Genomic DNA, 20,322 nt, shown 5'->3' with positions numbered 1-20,322 from the left:
AATTTAGAAGGTGAAAAAAGGATTAACTGCTGGGAAAATAAGGTTAGATCCTTTTTTATCCCATCTACCAATATTTGTATAAAGTTAAATTTTAACATTAAAAAAATCAAATCATGAGAATGCTAGAGGAGGTGAATGTTACGATGTGGGTGAGATAGGTCTCTTTAAATTTGGCAGAGATCATAATTTGTAGATAATCCAAAATTTTTACTTGCAAAGCCACCATAAAGTTGATAAATAAATGACAAACAGGATGCTTTCTGTAGTGAATATTTAATGACAAAGCACAGGTGTGTAACATGGCCTTTCAAATCCACATGAAAAAGACATCAGCAGAGAAAAATGGGAAAAGAACATGAGTATTTCTTATTAAAGAGAAAATCCAGTAGACAGTAAGCATACGAGCAAATGTTTTAACTCCCTGGTAATCAAAGAAACGTAAATAGAATTTGTCAGTCATCAGTTTCTCGGTGGCACAAAGAAATGAAAATACTCAGGATTACTGAGTGTGACATAGAGTCGATCTTTGTTTCCTGTGGGATGGAAAGTGTGCTAGTCTTTGCGGAAAGCAATTTGATAATGTTTATCTAAAGCCTTAAGAACATGCCTTTCATTTTTCTCAGCAATTGTACTTCTAGGAATTTATTCTAAGGATATAATTGAGGCCCCATAAGATTGTTCATATGGCAATATTGTATAACAAAAAGAGCAAATAACCTAGATTATCCAACAATGAGGAATTAAATACAGTAATTGTTTACCTTTTAAAATTAAAAGGAAGTTGCAAAAAAATATATATTTTGAGATGATTTTTAAAATAACATGGTCATAGAAAATATTTCTTCTTTTCCCATTGTTAAAAAATAGAACTAGGGATCCCTGGGTGGCGCAGCGGTTTGGCGCCTGCCTTTGGCCCAGGGCGCGATCCTGGAGACCCGGGATCGAATCCCACGTCGGGCTCCGGGTGCATGGAGCCTGCTTCTCCCTCTGCCTGTGTCTCTGCCTCTCTCTCTATCTCTCTGTGACTATCATAAATAAATTAAAAAAAAATTTAAAAAAATAGAACTAAAACTCTGAAAAGAGAATGCACCAAAAGATAAATGGGGGCTATCTCTGGATTTAGAAATGCTTTAAAATTACTTTGTTTGCTTAGCTGCATTTTCTAAATTTTTTTTTTACAGAGAATATATTAACTTTTTAAAATAAAAAAACTGTAAATGACATATTTAAAAAATTTTAAGGTGGTCCTTGGACTGTATTGAGAGGTTGACATAGTATTAAGAGCATTGGCTTTTTGATCCAAGCAGTCTTTGTACTTGTGTCCCAGCTAAGTCGACTTTTTGATATAGGCAAGTTCATTTCTCTTAAACCTCAGTTTCTTTTCTTTTTTTTTTTAAACCTCGGTTTCTTGAACTATAACTGAAGATAATAAAAACAATACTGTTACTTAGTTTATAGAGCTGTTATGATGATTAAAGGAAATAATTCACTTAAAAACCCAAAGCCCAGCACCCGGGACAGGAAGTAACTGGTGCGGTAGTGAGAACAGTGATCACTCAAGTTGCTACAGAAGACGATGAGAGTCCCTGCTTTACGTTCACAGATCATCTCTGATCAGTCTCCCAGGGCTGTTTTATACATTCATAAAATGGAGTGAGGTGGGTCTGTTTCTTGACCTGCCCATTGTTTTCGTGCGAAACCTCATCCTGATCCACCTGCATAAATTAGGTCCTGGCCACAGCACTGCATCACCGGTGTTCTGTTTGGCAGCCTGCTTTCTTCCCAGCTCTAATCACTGCCCATAATTACTGATGGAGTCCTTTGCTCACTTGCCTGTTACTAGTGTCCTCCATTAGGCTATCGGTGCAGTGTGGGCAGACTGGCCTGTTGACCATTATTTCCCTGGTGCCAGGCCCACTACCTGAACCTGACAGGCTCTGAGTTAAGTATTCCTCAAGCTGTTAAGTTGTAGTTTGGGCTGCTGGGCTTTGGGCCTAATGACGGACACGTTTGTGTTCATGAAGATATGCAAACATATTTAGACTAATATACCATTAAAATTACCAATATAACAAAAATGGGTATTTAGGTTAAATTTTCTTTGACTCTCAAGAATTATAGTAGAGAAAAATTCTATTTAAAAGTGTTAGTATGGGGATCCCTGGGTGGCACAGCGGTTTGGCGCCTGCCTTTGGCCCAGGGCGCGATCCTGGAGACCCGGGATCGAATCCCACGTCAGGCTCCCGGTGTATGGAGCCTGCTTCTCCCTCTGCCTGTGTCTCTGCCTCTCTCTCTCTCTCTGTATGACTATCATAAATAAATAAAAAAAAAATTAAAACTGTTAGCATTAAGTTAAATTTACTAGAGTTTTGGTAAACAGAGGACACCTCCAAGGATGTCACATTTATGACAGTTCTCCTTTTTATGGGCAAAATTAGATATTCCAGGTAACACTTAAAAAAGTTTTATAAGCCTTCAGACTATGAATACTTACTGAATTATGTGTATTATTTTATATTTGGCTTCATTCTCTCAGGTTCACAGTTAATAGAAGAATCTCTATAGTCGGATTTGGTTTATATGGATCTATTCATGGTCCCACGGATTATCAAGTGAATATACAGGTACACTTTCTTCCTCACTATATATCATCTCGAAATATGACCAATGTGATTTTACAATAAGATCTCATTTTAACAAAATCCAGGTTTCAGTAGAATTATCAAAGCCATCAGAATGCCAGGACATTTTTGTTTTATTGCCGACCAAAGAGGAGTTTTAGGGGAATTGCGGTCCTTCACAGAAGCATTAGCATATAAGGAGCTCTCCTTTCTCCAGGAATACTTCTGCCGGCCATTCCTGTTGTGCATTGGCTGTCTTAAAACATCCACCTGCTGTTTTTCACAGCACTTTGAACTTTAGCCCTTGAAACTGTCTAATTTCTCAAAACTAAACACCTGATTTCTGGTTGTTGGACTCTGCCCTGCCTCATTCTTGAGATGTGTTCCACCTCAGTTAGGTACCTCTCATTCCCTTCCAGTAAACCAGTGTTCTTCCGCTATCGTGATTCACACCCCAATTAGTAAAATCGTATTTGAAACACATCTATGAAGTGGTCTTGTATTTACAAACTATGCACATGCAATGCAATACTGTATTTTGATAATTTTGCATAAGGAAACAATAGAAATGAGAAGAGGAAGTAAACAGTGTTTGAAAACTTTTATCAAAATAACTGCCTTCCCTAAAATGTTATTAATACATTAGTTTTAATAGTGAAAACCTTGGTGACCTTTGTGTTCAAAATGCATCATTAGTTTTCCAAATATGGAATGATTCAGAGGTCTGATTGAATGATAGCTGTAAAAGATTCTTCACCACCTCACAAAGACACCTTGCTACGAATGGAAGAACCACATTATTGGCTCTGCTCGTGACATGCTCATAGTCTAATCCTGTTTGCTACAGTTATATCGGAACTCGGTTGGGGTGCCTGGGAGGCGCAGTCAGACCCCCAACTCTTGGTTTCGGCTCGGGTCGTGAGATGGAGTCCATCCCATGTTGGGCTCAGTGCAGAGTCTGCTTGAGAGTCTTCCTCTCTGCCCTTCCCACTCAGGCTCTCAAATAAATCTTAAAAAAAATTCAGCTGATGGGTGCCCATCTGGCTCTGTCAGAAGAGTATGCAACTCTTGATCTCGAGGTTGTGACTTTGAGCCCCTCCTTGGGCATAGAGATTATTTGAATAAATATTTTTTTGAATAAGAAATCAGCTGATAAATTTACATCACTGATGTAAATTTGTTACTCTTACAAACCAGTTAATGACATTTTAAATATTTTTAACAAATTGAGGTTCAGAACCCACTGAAATTATTTATTTGAAAGATTTCAATGGTTAGAAAATTTTATTTTTCTTGTGTTAAGTACAGTAAAACCATAGCAAACCTCTGAGGGGTATAAAGGCTTTTCATGAGCACTCCCCTTTTCACTTTATAAGTAGTGTTAAGATCCTATCCCAGGAGGATCCGTGAACCCACTTAAGCAGGCTGTATAATCTGCAGACCCAAGAGAGGGCATCAGGGATATAGGTGTATTGAAATGGTAGAATAATAAAAACTGAGTAAAATGAGTAAAAATAGGACTTGTGTTTATTTTCTTCCCCCAGTGGCTAGCGTCACGCCCCCTCCAGATCCACCACCAGGCAGATCCTCCTGGGTTTGAGTCTCAGCTCCACCACCTCGAGCTGCGATGGTGGGCAAATCATGTAGTGTCTCAGCCTCAGTTCCCTTGTCTGCTGTGGCAGCCGTGGCGCCCACCGTACAGCTTTGTGATGGGATGCACTTGAAGTGTTTGCAACGCGATCTGCCACTGGTGTTGCTGGAGTTTCTAATAGGTGCTCGCTTGGGCCGCACATATACTAAAATTGGAGTTTCTAATGGGATTCCTACAGCCGCCTTAGGAGGAAGGCAAAGCAGGGTTTCCACCAAATGAAACAACTGGGGCTCAGGGAAGTGTGGCAGTTTGCTGTGGATTATACTGCCACAGCCAGAGCCTGGGGCTTACTACTTTACCCCAGGACACCAGCATGCCGGGTCTTTAAGTTTTTTTATGGATCTGTGATCTATGTATAGAAAAGTGCACATATTTCTAAGCAGTACGTGTGTTTCACTTTTTACAAACTGAACACACTTGTGCAGCCAGATCAAGGAACAAGATGTTTGAGTGCCCTGGGAGTCTCCCTGTGATCTTTTCTGGTCACTATCCCTGCAGAGATGACCACTGTCCTCACCTCACACAGCATCTACTGGTTTGGTCGTTTTTTTTTACCATTCCTGTTTTTATCTGATGTATGCAAAAAAGGCAGGTCTGTGAGCCTCCGCCTCTGCACCTGCTGCCCCCTCAAATGGACCTTTGTAACCCAGGGTGGGCTCTAACTGGAGCTTTTAAAGCTCTCCTCTGTGCAGCCTAACCCCTTCCTGACAAGATAAAATTCTCCTCCACTGAACGGCTTGACCTTATGCATAGCCCTTACTGCAAATGCTGTACTGAGTTGTCACTCAGTACATATGTACTCAGTACATATGTATGTCACTCAGTACATATGTACATATGTCTAGTGGCTGGAAGTTCCTTGAAGGTGAGTCCTTCAGTGCCTGGCACAGATGATGGAACAAAATTGAAAACACAAGGTTTTCACATTTTTGATATATGCATACTTGAATACTGCATTTCAGGTCATTTTAATTCAGTAAATAACATTTAGACATAGGAAATGGCTCTGCAAATTTTCTAGCGGCAAGACTAGCAAGGAGCAAAGGCCCATTTTCCACAGTATCTAAAATCCAAGTGTTCTAAAACCAGTTCCCCGAACTGTGTGTCTTCCATGGAAGCCCCTCTGTCCCACAGCCGAGCTCATGAGCTGGCATCCTCCCCACTCCTGACTGCCTGTTAGAGCTGTCTCTGGGGGTGAGAAGAATTACACGGCAGAGACACAGCCGCTGTTTTAAGGGCTCCGTATTCTTTTCTGAAACTTCAGCTACATCAACTGAAGTGTATCTTCTCTTTGAAACATTGCAGATCATCGAATATGAAAAAAAACAGACCCTGGGACAAAACGATACTGGATTCAGTTGTGATGGAACTGCTAACACATTCAGGGTCATGTTCAAAGAACCTATAGAGATCCTGCCCAACGTGTGCTACACGGCATGTGCAACACTCAAAGTAAGGGTCTTCCAGGACGTTCCAGGGGGTGAACTGGTGGGTTTCTTCTTGCATGTCACAGCAATTTTCCACAGAAGCTGAGAGTCACTGACAGTAAAACCTTTAGGATGAGGAGAAAGACGGAAGCTGGGAGCTAAGACATAGCCCTTTGAGCAGGAGATTAAATGTTTGACAGGAGATAATTATTAAAACCATTTCACAGGGGATCCCTGGGTGGCACAGCGGTTTGGCGCCTGCCTTTGGCCCAGGGCGCAATCCTGGAGACCCGGGATCGAATCCCACATTGGGCTCCCGGTGCATGGAGCCTGCTTCTCTCTCTGCCTGTGTCTCTGCCTCTCTCTCTCTCTCTCTCTCTCTCTCTCTATCATAAATAAATAAAAATTAAAAAAAAAATTAAAAACCATTTCACAGGATGCCTGGGTGGCTCAGCAGCTAAGCGTCTGCCTTTGGCTCAGGGTGTGATCCTGGAATCCCAGGATCAAATCCCACATCAGGCTCCCTGCATGGAGCCTGCTTCTCCCTCTGCCTGCATCTCTGCCTCTCTCTCTCTGTGTCTCTCATGAATAGGTAAATAAAATCTTTAAAAAAATAAAACCATTTCACTCTTGTCTAAAAGCTGACCTCTATAGTCAGTATTTTTAATCATTAACTGGCTCTAATGATTTTAAATGATTTAAAATTTAATGATTTAATGATTTTCTGCTACTCTAAAGTAGCAGAAACTTTATTTTCCATTAAATGGCTTAACATAAAATTTCATATAAGAACTATAATGAAATATAAGAGATCATTAATCTAATTAAAACACCACATTAAATTGCTTATTAAGTGAAAATGACTAATGAACCTTTTGTTCTCATTTAGGGTCCAGATTCCCACTATGGCACAAAAGGATTGAAGAAAGTCGTGCATGAGACACCTGCTGCTAGCAAGACTGTTTTTTTCTTTTTCAGTTCCCCTGGCAATAATAATGGCACTTCAATAGAAGATGGACAAATACCAGAAATAATATTTTATACATAATTTAGCATTCTCATACATCTTGGCTAAATAGTACCATACTGTCTAATCTCAAAGGCATAAAAAACTGGCCACAAAAAAATAGTTTGAGCGTCATGAATATTTATAATTGTAAGATAAGAAACATTTTAGTTTCTTAGAGAGGAGATGAAGAATGTTGATTTAAATCTCTGCATGGTTTAAAAGCAGAATTTCCATTTTCTTATAACCTTAAGAGAAAAGAGAACTGGATTCTCTTTTTAAAGAGAACTTAAAAAAAAAACCATGTGGTTCTTTCAGCTTTATCTTGTATAATTTTGTAGATAGCTGACTCACGGTCTTTCAACAGTTTATAGAAAGATCCTTGTTTCAGACAGCTGGTAGTGTTGTTGCTTTAACTGTTGTGAAGATTAGAGGAGTTGGACTTACCGGCTTAAGTATTCTGAAGGTTACATGAGCTGAGATGGGTCAGTGTTCCTACAGAATTCTCATTAATTCACATAACTAATTTCAGAAAATTAAGAAAATTGACTTTATATTTGGAGTTTTGAAGTAATCGGTTGTTAGCATTTGGAATATTGCTAAAGTAGGCCTAATAAATGCCCAAGAAAATTTTCCATGTATTTACAAAAAAGGATATTTTATAATAGTATATAGTCATGTGTTACATAGTACGGTTTTAAAATATAAGTGGAGTTTGTATAGATTCACAATAATATGGCATAAACAGAGGATCTAAAGGTATAGTCTAGACTGGATTCTGTATCACTAAAGTGCAGCACTGTACTTGTGTATCTGTATGGGGGATGCTCCTGAGAATGCCCAAGATTGAGATGGCGCTGGTGGTGGTGGCCAGGCGATAATATTACAGAAGAAGAAACAATAAAATACTGACCTTTCTAACAGCTACTTTGAAATTTTAAAGATATCCAACAGAATCACTCCTGCTGAAAGTATACTTTCTGTCACCTACACAGTTCTACCTGAGGGAAGATGTGTTTCATATTTATGGCCTCTCGGGTCACAGGTGCAGCTGTATTAGGAGGGCATAGGAAGTATGCCTGGTAGAATAACATTTACGTACTTTTTTATAAAGCAGAATTTTTATATAAATACTTTTTTCCCTTGAAAGTGATTATCTTGTAAAAAAATAAAACGTGTAATTAAGTTGTATCAAATAGTTTGGGGAGATTGTTAAAAATCACAGTTCTTTTAAGTAACAATGTAAAAAGAATTGAGGTTTTCTAAATAATAGTAATTAGTACAAAAAATTTCTCATCCAAAATCGTACTTCCTTTTATATTTTCAAGAAGGTTGCGAGGTGTGTTGGTGGCAGAGGTCTCAGAATAGCTGAAGAAGGGGCATTTTTCTCTGGTAACATTGTCCTAGGGCCCTAAACCTCAGTTAACTGGAACATCTATGGGGTGTGTGGCTCTGGTTAACTAAAGATTAACCAAACACTCTGTAGTAACTTATGGGAAGTACTCCTACCTTACAAAGTATGGTGTGCCCTGGGTAAGTTCATGTGTTTTTGACATTCGAGGCCTTTTGGATGCTTCTCATGTGTGTTGTACTGAAGGATGATTGTAACTGAAGGTAGCTGTAGAGGGTGTAAGGACTGGAACTGTTGACTGATACGGACATCCCCTGGAATTTGAAAAAAAAATAAATACCTATTATCCTTTTATTTTATTATTATTTTTTGTCATTGTCTTTTCTTCTGAAAGCTGAGTGTAAGACACCGTTTGGAATAAGGGTTCTAGTTAAGTGAGGTTTAATTTTACATTTAGGAAGTACTGCCCCACACATGATGCCTGGCTGCTGCCTTAGGGCCATAGAGCAGGAACCTCGGCTGCTTGATCTCTTCCGGGGCCTCAGGTTTCCCCCTTGGGCTGCCCTCAGGAGGGCGAATGGAGACTACTCCGGTAGTTACTCTGACCAGTGCTCCTAACAGCCTCGGTGCCGCCGCGGCAGGCGCCGACGCGGTCGGGATGAGGTGCGTCGTTAGGCCCACCTCACGGGCAGCGATTCCGCGGCTGAGAGGGTGCGTCGGGGGAGCAGGGCTGCGGTCCCGGGCTCGCTCCCCGGCTGCACTCCCGAAGGTCCCGGAGATGATGGCTCCGGCCCCCGCCCTCATCCCGGGCCCGGCCACCATCCCCACGTCGGCGGCGGGCGCCCACCTCGGGCCTCCACCGGCCACGCCGCAACACACGGGGCTGCCCGCCTCCAGCTTCATCTCCCGCCGTCCCGCGCGTCAGAATGGCCCTTCCTGTCCTTGGCAGCGGGCGGTCCTCGGCGCCGGCACCGGGCGGGTGCGGTTGACCGCGGGCTGCGCCGGAGGGCAGCAGGGGCCGGCGCGCTCCTGGCCCTGGGCTAGCCGCGCCGCTCACTGCGACCCTTTACTCCCGAGGAAAGAGAAGACCAGCGGTAGCACGGCCTTCCTCCGGCTGTGTGGGGTGAGGGGTGCGGTAGGGGTAGGGCCGTCACTACCCGGACGGATCCCGGCCCAGCTCTCCAGCCTTCCTGGACGAGCCGCCACGCTCCCGCCGGCCGGGAGGGGTCGCCCTCGAGCCGGAGCGGGGGCGCGGGCCTGCCAGGCCGCTCCCGCCCGCCGCGTGCGCAGGCGCAGAGGGCTCTTCCGGCGCCGCCCCGCCGCCGCCCGGCTCCCCCGCGGGGATGCTGCGGCTAGGCCGCGGGCTGAGGCGGCTCGTGCCGGGACGCGGGGCCAGAGCCTCCGCGGGGCTCCCCTTGGGCGCCGAGATGCCCAAGAAGGCTGGTGCGACGAACAAGGCCGGTGGCAAGCCCCGTGGCAGGGGGAGGGTGGGAGGCGCGCGGGAGAGAGGCGGGGCGCGGGGGCTGCTGCGGCCTTCCGCCGCCCTCCGGCCGGTGCCTGGAGCCGGCGGCTGTGGCACGGCTCCCGTCCCCTCCGCTCCCACGGACGCACACCTCCGGCCCGGTGGCTCGCGGGCGTTGGTCAGCGCGTGCTGCGGGAGGTGCGAGGACGGGGAGCCCGGGCCGGGACACCCGGCGGATCGGAGGGCTTCGTGGAGAACTGATCGCGAACGCTCGGGAAACCTCTCCCGGTGGCCAGAAATCCCCGCGCGCGACTGGCTCGTCTTGGTTAACGGTGAAAGGGAGCCACACGTGTGGGAAGGCTCCTCTAGCCCGTCAAGTTGTCGCGTGGTGGTTGTCGTTTTAGGGGAAGAGCCCGGAGCCAGAGAGACCACCTCCTTCCTTAGGCCCTGTGACGGTGGATCCCAGAGGTGGTGTCACCATAGCCATCCGCGCCAAGCCAGGGTCCAAACAAAACGCTGTGACAGGTATATGTGGACATGAGGTGGGAGTCACGGGGGCCCCCCTCCATCCTCCCTCTGCCTGGGGTAGCTCAGAGTTGATCCGGTCCAGTCAGTGTGCTTCTCGCACGTGGGATTAGACGCTTCCCCATTTTAAAATTCTAGATTCTAACGTAAAGGTGTAAATCCAGTGTCAAAAGTGAACATACGATGCTGAAAACATACCGAGTATGCTTTCTAGAATACGGTACTTTAGAAAGAGCACATGTAGACAGATGGGTAGCCTAGAATTAACTAGTTTGTCCTATTTCAGAACTAGAGGCATTGGCCAGAGAAAGAGAGAAGAGACACTTTGGTTGAGTTTAATGACCATCGACCCACGGAGGAAGGGAAAACCTGGTATCTGAGCGCTCTGGTCATCAGCTCCTGGGCCCTGTTCTCTCTGTGGGGTGGGGTACTGGACTAAGAGGCTTTCAGTCTGTTCCCTGGAGCCCAAAGGTGCCTCAGAGATCTCTTAGGTGCGACGCCGGTCGGTCAACAGGCAGGGCTCCGGAGGAGCTGTGTTTTCATCTATTGTACATGTTGGGAGTCCAGGGGAACTTGTGTGGGGGTGGGGTTGGGGATGGTATTCTGGGTAGGGAAAGAAGTTTGAGGACCATTGATCTGAATTGTTGTGAGGGTCTTTCTCTTTTCTCTTTTTATACTTTGAAAACAAGACCTGAGAATTCTCAGGATTGGGGTGTTGGGCCTCATTTGTGCTAGTGGCCATATTAGCTTGGCTGTGTGTGGGCTGCACCCACCATGGCCAGCGTTTTCTGAGGAGGCCCAGTGGACAGTCTGCTTTCGGCATATGTCGTGTCATTAAATCCCAGGTGCCGTCAGCCAGAAGGTACACAAGTATTTTGTGTACTGGCAAGACAATCCACATGAATGCTTTCTTCCCACCTATTGTGAGACACAGTAGGTGCATTTGAAAGGTACTGAAGTGTGGAAAATGGGGACATCTTAGAACTGGAATTGGTGACAGGACAGGAGGTAGGTTGTTGTGCCACTTAGTGCTTGTGTATTCTGTGGCCACGCCATTCAGGTGGACAGGGTGTAAGTGTGTGAAAATGGCTGCGTGACCCCACATGGGGACCAGCTTACGCTCACTTGCAAGCTCCTTTGAGTACATATTTCTCTTTCTCCAGAATAACCATGGAGAACTAGAGGCAGGTTGTGCCAAGTGCTATGTAAATGTTTAAATGCTGTATTATAAAAGCATTAAGCAGCATTCCACATAAGCTCAATCTAGCTCAGTACTCCTTTTCCTGATGACAGAACCTGTGAACTCGCCCATTCACACCAGCTCCTGGTCCTGCCTTGGGGCTCTCTCTTCCTATCAATTGGGCAGTTTCTAGTTGCCTAAGGCACGGGACACGAGGCCTGTCTTGGTCCACAGGGCAGGGTAAATGTCGGTTTTCTCTGGCTTTGTTTCCTGAAACGGTGGAGGCATATTTATCATGTTTATGTTCCTTCAAGTGGGAGTAGTTTACTTGCTCATTACTTCATGCAATAGTTATCAGTGAAAAACCCACTCTGTGCCAGGCAACTGTAAACCCTTTTACAAAATATCCTTGCTCCTTAAGGATACAGTCCTCACTGATTTCATTCCAGATGTGACAGCAGAAGCCGTGAGCGTGGCCATCGCAGCTCCCGCATCAGAAGGAGAGGCTAATGCCGAGCTCTGTCGGTACCTTTCCAAGGTCCTGGAGCTCAGGAAGAGTGATGTGGTTTTGGATAAGGTAAGTCTCTCTGGAAACAGCTTCGATAATTACACATTAGCCATTCTTTTATAAAAATGGATTCTTTTCCAAGTAGTTGAAAAATTTGTTTTTTTTTTTTTTTTTTTTTAACTCTCATTTAATCACTAAATGTGTGAGTTTTGTGTAGTCTTCATTCCTGATGCCCTCATCCTTACTCGGACTGACCATGTTCTGTACGTGTTCTTTAGCTACCGTTTCGAGCATTTTCTTCCTTCATGTATCCCTGTACCTGCTGTCAGATTGATCTTGCTTGTCTCTTCCTTCAAGTCATCACCATACTGACAAATCTGAAAGGGTTCCTTTAGGAAGAGAGAAAGCCAGATGAAATCATTAGTATTACGAATTTTCTGTAAGTGTGGGTATCAGAATCACCTGGGAATGATGTCTGAAACACACATTCCTGGGCATCACTCTAGACTTACTGAAACATTATTTGCAGGAGTGAGATCCACCTATGCTTCTAGAGATACACTCTTTAGATCAGGTTCCAGTGGGCATTCAGAGTCTTTGGTTAAAAGGCTGCATCTAAAAATTTCTCCCATTGGGCCACTTCCCTCAATATATCTCCCACCTGTGGCAGGTCATTTCTGATTCTCTGTCGGTGCACACACTCTGACATTTGCCTGAAAGGCACTTCCCACTTTTCTACCCCTATAGATAATCCTTGCTCAGATCTTACCTCCTTTAAAGGATGTTTTAAAATGAAACCCTCGGCTCAGTTGGTTGTGGAATTACAGCATTTGTGTTTGTTTCTGTTTTTTTTTGTTGTTGTTGTTTGTTTTCAGAAATGTGACAGAACAGCAATTTGTTCTATATTTGGAATTATTTTTATACAAAGTTTATATAAAACCCCAGTGTTTGGTAATTTACAAATAATTTTTCACTTTTAATTTAAACAAAGAAGTACTTAAAAATACAATATTCTACATCTGGACTCTCTTCATTTTGAAATTTTAATGCCAGTTTTTATTACAGAAATCGATGTATGAAGGTAAAAACCCTGGAGAGTTGTACACATTAGTAGTAAGGTGGAATCTAAGAGAGTCTTCAGTTAGACCAGAAATCCAGAAATGACTGAGAGAAAGCAATAGCTTAGTCCACCTGTGGCAGCCCCCTAAAGACACAGCTGTGATGGATACAGCTGAGCTCTGCTGTCTCTAATAGCACTAAAATGTTCAGTGGGTCATCCTGACACCATTTTTTCCTTTTGGTCCAGGGTGGTAAATCTCGTGAAAAAGTGGTGAAGCTATTAGCATCCACAACTGCTGAAGAGATCTTGGAGAAATTAAAGCAACAAGTCGAGAAGAAATAAAAGCAAGTTATGAGAAATACATCCTTGAGAAGCTTTTTTAATTGCTATTAGTGAAGAGCCTGTTAAGTAGGAAAATATATTTCAGTGCATGGAAGAATATGAAAAAAAAAAAATTTAGGACTCAAAAAAGAAGCAGGAATTTAAAAAGTACTTCTGTTCAATTCAGGTTCTAACATCCCTGACCCCAAACAGGTTGGAACATTAGTCCGATCTCATCGCATTACACAGGAACAGCTGGAAGGGATCTTCAAGCCCCTTTCATCCTGTGGTGGGGCTTCCAGAAGTTGAGAGACTTGTTCAGGATCACATCGTACAGGATGGCAGTTAGAACCAAGACCCATTGACTCCTGGCTGAATGCAGTTTATCCTGATTGTAAATGAAGATTATTTCCACAGCACTTCCAGTGTTCTGAGGATTCCCTTCTCTAGAGTTTACAAGTGACAGAAGAAAACCCGTCACACTGCTTTGTGGTCTTATTTTATATTTTAAAAGGCTTATCTAAATACAAAAATGCTTTTTGTGTCTTTTTAAAACTCTATGGAGCATTTTGTGAAAAAGTAAATAGTAATCAGGACTTATAATTTAGTGTTAAGTATTTTGGGGAAGTCACTGAATTTTCGTCCTCATTGGATTGTAACTTACAGTCTTCAAACTGGTAGGTCTTATGAATCTCCAAAGATCCTTAAAAGAAGTGGGCCTGGAAGCTACTTTCAGTATTTGTAAAGGCCTATCAGAAATCATATCTACAAAAAAAAAAAGTCATATCTACATTAAAGCTTCAGAAGCTAATAATAAATACTTTGTTTTTAAATATCCAATGCAAATTATAGTGACTTGGGCAGATAAATAAGTTCATTATCTTTGCTGATCAGAATCAAAGCAGATGTGTGCTTTTGTCTAAGTATGTATGTGAGAAAATGTACTGGTAGACAAAATGTTTTAAAATACAAAATCTCCAAGAAGGACCAATAATAAAAACTACTGATGGTGAAAGAGCTGGGAAACAGTCATCTAGTACAAGTCTTACTCTGTTGATAGGAACCAAGGACAAGTCACCTGGATTACCCAAGATCACAGCCAACACTAACGACAGAACATGAGTTATGCTCACTGCCTTCTTTTCTAACCATCAAGCCATACTGCCTCCAAATGTGCTTCTGTTGTACCTGGTCTTGGCTTCAAAACTTTTCCTACTCTTTCCCTATACATTCCAATGTATTAGCTCTAAAGGCATTTTACTTATGTTTTTTGGATCACGGTTAGGATGCTTTCCTTGACAAGAGAAACCCAGCTGTATCTGGCTTATACAATAAAGGGATTTGTTTGCCCGATACCTGGCAAGTTCAGAGGTAGGGTTTACTTAGGGATTAGTCTGATGCAGCAGCTCAGTAGTGTCATAAAGGATCCCTTTCTTTCCTTCCCCTGACTCACTAGCTTGCAATGCCAGTTACATCCTTAGGTCCTATTTCCTTCACAGAGGCAAAAAGGTAACAGCTCTAGGCTTCATGTCCACGTTACCCCCTCCAGCAGGAAAAGAGGCCACTCAGAAAAGCTCTGGTATTTTCCAAAAGCTCTCAGCTTCTCCCCACTCCTTTGGTGTCTAGGGGGTGGGGAGAAGCAGATGTAGGTGGCAACTTTGCAATGTTTAAAGTTCCAAACAGCTAAAAACTTCAGGAGGCAGTTCTCTGGGCTGTGGGCTGCCAGCATACCCTCCCTCCCCCTTTTATAGATTCCAGGGATTTGGTTAAGTAGTTTCCTGAGCTGTAATACAGAATATAAATTTAAAAACCCATTGTGACCCCAACTACAGATTTTTATTTTTTTTAATTTTATTTTTTAAAGATTTTGTTTACCTATTCATGAAAGCTAGAGGCAGAGACAAAGGCAGAGGGAGAAGCAGGCTCCCTGTTGGGAGCTGGATGTGGGACTCATTCCCAAGACCCTGGGATCACAACATGAGCCCAAGGCAGATGCTCAACCACTGAGACACCCAGATGTCCCCCAACTATAGGTTTTTAACGTAACTAGAGACTAAAATTTTTAAGAAGCTAGATTTTCAATTTACATCCAAGAGGTGGCACCATAACGCAACAGCAGAAAGCCACACAATTTGAAGGGACTAACCGTTCCTTTTGAAGTGAGCAGTACTAGTAGGAAATGTCTTCTTTAGTACCTACCAGTCAATGTCACAGATCCTTCTCGTCTGGTCTTGGAGACATTTCTTAGGCTTATCCCCTCATTCCTTGAGTTGAGTGTGGGCCAGTGAGGTGGTAAACACCCTGAGTACTTGGAGGTCCCAGCTCAGTACCTCAGTGGAGTCAGCATGGCCCCCGAGTGTCTCCTTTCATTCTGCAGCTTTCAGAAATCCCATTTAGTTGGTGTCTTTGAAAATGCAATCACGCTGAAAAATTGGCAAGGGATTAATTTCTAAACACAATGCCAGGTTATTAATTCGAGTGAAGGACACATCTGCCAAATAGACTGTATAGTGGGTTCCTCTAGTGAGTACATTCTGTTGCTTTGGGAAATCTCTTCAAGAAGCCAGTCATCATTTGAAGATGCTTGGATTCAGAACCCAGGAAATTAGGGGGTGGGGCAGAGGAGCTATGACCATCTGAGATAGACTCTATCTCATCATCCCTTCTCCTGGGATAACACTGGATGTGGACACTTCCTGGCACAGGAGCTCCCCTTCTCTAGGCTTGGGGAAGACCACCAACTTCTGCCCACACATGCGTTCCTCTGACAGTCTTTCTTATTCAATTGATAGTTTTCAGCATTTTGTAATCCTTTCCTAGCTGTGTGCCCCAGGGCCCAGCGAATCCCCTTGTATGGGCAAACAGTCTGGGCAAACTTGGCAGCACAGTTTATAAACTCAGTGGTCATTTCTACAGAAAACTCCTCCAGAAGTGGTTTTACTATCACACTGGCTTTCAGATTGTTTCAGAGCCTTCCGTTTCCCTAGAGATACGTTGGGGGGTTGGAGAACTGTGGAGAATAAGGGAGTCAAGTCAACAGAACTCCAGGCCTTTAGTCCTCTTCCCAAACTGTGCTGTCATTATGGTAGCTGCTAGGCACATGGTTACTGAGCACTTGAAATGTGGCTACTCAAACTTTTAAAAAAATAAAAAGCATAATGGAAATAGAGGCCATGTTGCAAACAACAAAGAAGAGGCTGAAAATATGACAATCTGGAGGCCAGGATAGAGAAAGGTGAGCAAAGAAAGAAAATGACAAGGCTAAGTCAGGCAAAGGGAAGTCAACACAGACATAATTGAGATTCTGAAAAGGAACCCCCAAAATTGAACAAAGATTTCAAGATATAATCAAGAAAATACTGGAAAAAAAAATTATTTTAAAGAATAAGAAGTGCAGTGTCCCGGGGCGGAGGGGCAGGGGAGACACTGACGAAGAATGATTGACAAGGAGATAAAACCTAGTAAAGTTCTCTGATTTCAAAAGCAAAAAAGCCCATGGCCATCTAGACATCTAGACAACTGACGTCCTAGGAAGGAAGAGGGGAGACAGGTACATGTACATTCGTATGTTACTAATGGGAATGTGAATTATTAAGTGTTAGTTAGAAAATATGACAATAAAAATACAGGGGGGTTTTGTGTGTTTTTTTTTTAAAAGATTTTATTTATATGAGAGAGAGAGAGAGAGAGAGAGAGAGGGCAAGTAGTGGGCAGGGGCAGAGGGAGAGAGAGAGAAGCAGACTCCCTGAGGAGCAAGAAGCTTGATGCTGGAGCTTGAACCCAAGATCCCAGGATCATGACCAGAGCCAAAGGCAGTCACTTAATTGACTGAGCTACCCAGTGGCCCCAAAATACAGATGTTTTAACCTAATACTACTTTGGAGAATACCTCATAGAACACATAAAAATGTGAAAAAGGCAAAAAAGGGGGAACACTAATTGTCTACCTATAGAACAGAAAATCCACTCTATAGAGTATTAGGCTGTTAATTTTTCATCTATAGTTACTGACCTGGAGTGATGTCTATTATATTATGAGCAAAAAATAATATATGTGTGTGTATATATTTATATATACAATCCCACTTTAGTAAAAAAGGAAAAATACAAATGTATATAAAGTTTACAGTTCTTTGTGTTGGCATGGTAAAAGAGAAGCATGCACAACAGGCTATAATTGCAGGGTGAGTGCAGATTCTTCCTACTGGTGGTGCTTCACTTTTATAATGTTCATTATTTTGTATGCACACCAAACATACATTTTAAAATGAGCAAACACTCAAGTGAAAAAGCTCTGGGCTTTAGCAATTAGAGCAGCTTTATTTATGTAATTCAGACAAAGGCTGGAGATCCTTTAGGGAGTTAAAGGCACTGGCAGTGGAAAAAAACCATGAGATCATCATCACATCATCCCCTGAAGCTGTCTCAGGAGAAGTCACTGAAACCCAGAGAAACTGGTTTTTCTAACTGGTAATTAATACATGGGGCTTTGTGTGTCCATTAGGGACAGGAATGAAAACACCAACTAACCCATCAGCCCATGGAGACACTGGGGAACGACCTGTGAGCTGCATTTCTTGCACCCAAGTCAGCCCAGAGGTCCCCCCACATCCCACTCTACTTCTGGAGGCACAGCTGATACCCATGATGCATACTTTCTGTAAATGCTTTCACTTAATTCTGCAAGGGGCAGTCAGATTAGATGTTAGCAGTTTAGGCGGAAGACCTGTCCTCTTCATTAACCTGTTCTCCCATACCATCCTATAAATCTTAAAATATGGGGGGTATTACCCACAGCTTATCTTCACTTTCCCAGTCTGAGGGCATTGGTAACCAACTCCTCAGATAAGAATGTTTCTCAGGCACCTGGCAGCCTCAGCAGTGGTACAGGAATTGAAGCTATGTAGCCCTACTGATGAGCCCAGCTAGCCAGCAGGACCCAGGCCATTCTCTCCCAGAATGTCCATGGGTTCAGGGATCTCTGCTACTGTCCTTATTTTCCTCAAAAGCTGGTCCTAGTAGAGGTCTAGACTTCTGGAAAGGAGGAGATGCTTGCTCAAGGCTACCTTGGAGTCCAGTGGTATAATCTATTTGAATCTACTTGTTGGGGATACAAAAACTAGAAGGCAAAGGCCAGGGGCATAGGTTTCCTTAACAGCCAAAACTGTGTTTGGGTTGAATGAATCAAACAGGATAGGTCTAGGAAAAATTTTTAAGGAGTTAAAATAACGGTCTTCAGAAACAGTGTGGTGCTTTTATTAGAATCCAGAATTAATGTTATCAGTAGTGTTCAGGGCAAGAGATCATTTTCTTCCATTTTAGTATTCTAAACTAAAAGCTGATATTTCATAACTCTTAATTCTATCAAGTTCTAGATTTTCCTTTAGGCACCTAAATTACAAAGAGAAAATTACATCCTGTCTGTTGAGCATTATAAGGAATGCAAATTTGAAAACCAAAATCATTCTAGAAATCTCACAAGATGTCTTTTTCCTGTCTGGTTTCAAGAGATCAAACTATCCTTAGAGCTGTGACCCATGGTTATGAATACTTTAGATAACCTCAAATCCTTGTAGCACTCAAGAAAGAAAAAAAACAAACCCTTCTATCTTAAGTCTCCAGCAAGCTGGTCTCAAAAGGATATTAACCTGGTGTTTCCATAATCAGCATTTAACATTTTTAAATCAGTGCCAATTTCCAAACAGCAAATGCTACTAATTTTAGCTCAATATTTACATACATTTTCTTTGATATTTGAAATGTTATATTTTGAAGGATATAGTTTCTTCTTCTTTTGCTAATTCATATACTAATTCATGTAAGAATCACAAATCTTTACTCTCAAAAGTCTCCTGCCCTACCTTATCTTCTATCAGTTACTCGACATCCTTTAGATCTACACTGTGCTTTACAATTTAGAAATTCCCTCTCATTGGTTCAACAGATGTTTATATGGTACCAGTTATGTGCCACTGGGGGGTTAATAGTCAGAAGCTCTAGTTTCTATCGTAAGCACTTGTATGTTTGGTTACTTAGGTTTATCAGGACCCTGTGAAGACTGGCAGGGTGAGTATTAGCCTCATTTTTACAGGAGAGCAAATAAGCTCCATGTTTAACTAATTTTTCTCAAGGTTATACACTTAGTAAGGACAGGAGTGGAAGCCAGGACTCCTTATGCTTAATGCTTTAGGCTATTACAACAGACTATTTGAGGTTACTTACATTTGACACTATTATAACTTTCTTTTAAATTATCCTTAATTTTTTAAAAAATGTTACTTTGTCTTTCCCACATGAAGTAGAAACCATGACTTTTACTTCCTCTCAGTTTTTAGCATATAGGGGGGAGTCTAATGGTGACTATTTAAAAACCAACAAAAAAACCACCACCACAGAGGCTACTCATGCAGAATGCAGAAATAATTCATGCTCAAAGGACTCATATTTTTAAGTAGGGCTGATACTCAAGCCATCTGTGATCATGCTGTATCAGTATTAAAATATTTAAATACTGCAGGAAAATAACCTTTCCTTGAGGCTTCCTGAGACCCATTCCTCACTCCAACCCTGCCCCATGTACCCATGGGTCCCCCTAATTAGTGCGAGTAGCTGGCACAGCAGAGGACCTTCAGGATCCTGTTCTGAAGCTGTGGCCAGCTACTATCCCAGCAAGTTAGTACTGTGCTTTATTGGTTGACAAGATTATTTTTAAGATCTTGGGGTACAGTGAAGCCAATCTTAATTCTCTAGGCTATCTATAGTATCAAGATAAAGATGTAACAGCACTATGCCTACTGATGTAATTAGAGGGGTACAGGGAAAACCCTTATCTTATTGTTAAAATTTTATATACCTCTTAGTGTGAAGACCTGATTTATTAGATCCTTTCCAATCAAACAGCTACCTGAAAGGATTGCTCTTCAGGAAGAGGAGTGGAGGGGAGAGTTGGATCCCAAGCATGGAAAAGTAGTGCCTGGAGAAGTTAACCTCAAGGCCTAGAGTGGAGTCCTAAGAGAGAAGGCAGCAGAAGGCAGATTTAGGAAGTTGCCTTTATATTCTTTTTCCCTATGATGACATTTCTACTCTTAATACTACTCTTAAGCCAAATAAGCCTTTTCAACAGATTTGATGGAAAGTGCAAAAAAAGAAAAAAAAAAATTCAGAAGGTTCATCATATTAATGGATGCTCTAATTGCCAAAACTTGAGAAA

General features: G+C 42.6%; 2 protein-coding genes across 2 annotated transcripts in view; both read left to right on the top strand.

The window, feature by feature from the left end:
- Window positions 1–8,415, top strand: part of BTBD1 (BTB domain containing 1) — a 41,093-nt gene extending 32,678 nt beyond the window's left edge. The window contains exons 6-8 of the mRNA XM_041752672.1: window positions 2,537–2,624; window positions 5,578–5,724; window positions 6,589–8,415. Of these exons, the coding sequence (XP_041608606.1) occupies window positions 2,537–2,624; window positions 5,578–5,724; window positions 6,589–6,747 (394 nt within the window). The 3' untranslated portion in view covers window positions 6,748–8,415. The remainder of the gene's footprint in view (window positions 1–2,536; window positions 2,625–5,577; window positions 5,725–6,588) is intronic.
- A 940-nt stretch (window positions 8,416–9,355) lies between these two features.
- C4H15orf40 (chromosome 4 C15orf40 homolog) lies at window positions 9,356–14,465 on the top strand. Its single transcript, XM_041752481.1, has 4 exons — window positions 9,356–9,513; window positions 9,923–10,043; window positions 11,673–11,800; window positions 13,038–14,465. The coding sequence occupies exons 1-4, from the start codon at window positions 9,400–9,402 to the stop codon at window positions 13,131–13,133; spliced, it is 459 nt and encodes a 152-aa protein (XP_041608415.1). The 5' UTR covers window positions 9,356–9,399; the 3' UTR covers window positions 13,134–14,465.
- The last annotated feature ends 5,857 nt before the right edge of the window (window positions 14,466–20,322 follow it).

Source organism: Vulpes lagopus, chromosome 4, assembly GCF_018345385.1.
Source record: "Vulpes lagopus strain Blue_001 chromosome 4, ASM1834538v1, whole genome shotgun sequence".
NCBI classification, from domain to species: domain Eukaryota; kingdom Metazoa; phylum Chordata; class Mammalia; order Carnivora; family Canidae; genus Vulpes; species Vulpes lagopus.
Note: the sequence above shows the minus strand (reverse complement) of the source record. Positions and strands in the feature narration are given on the sequence as shown.

What these genes read in the sequence shown, in the direction of transcription:
- C4H15orf40 (XM_041752481.1), top strand. Translation starts at nt 9,400, where the DNA reads ATGCTGCGGCTAGGCCGCGGGCTGAGGCGGCTCGTGCCGGGACGCGGG. An exon ending in AGGCTGGTGCGACGAACAAG is followed by an intron (nt 9,514 to 9,922) that starts GCCGGTGGCAAG and finishes TTGTCGTTTTAG; the next exon opens with GGGAAGAGCCCGGAGCCAGA. An exon ending in GTGATGTGGTTTTGGATAAG is followed by an intron (nt 11,801 to 13,037) that starts GTAAGTCTCTCT and finishes CTTTTGGTCCAG; the next exon opens with GGTGGTAAATCTCGTGAAAA.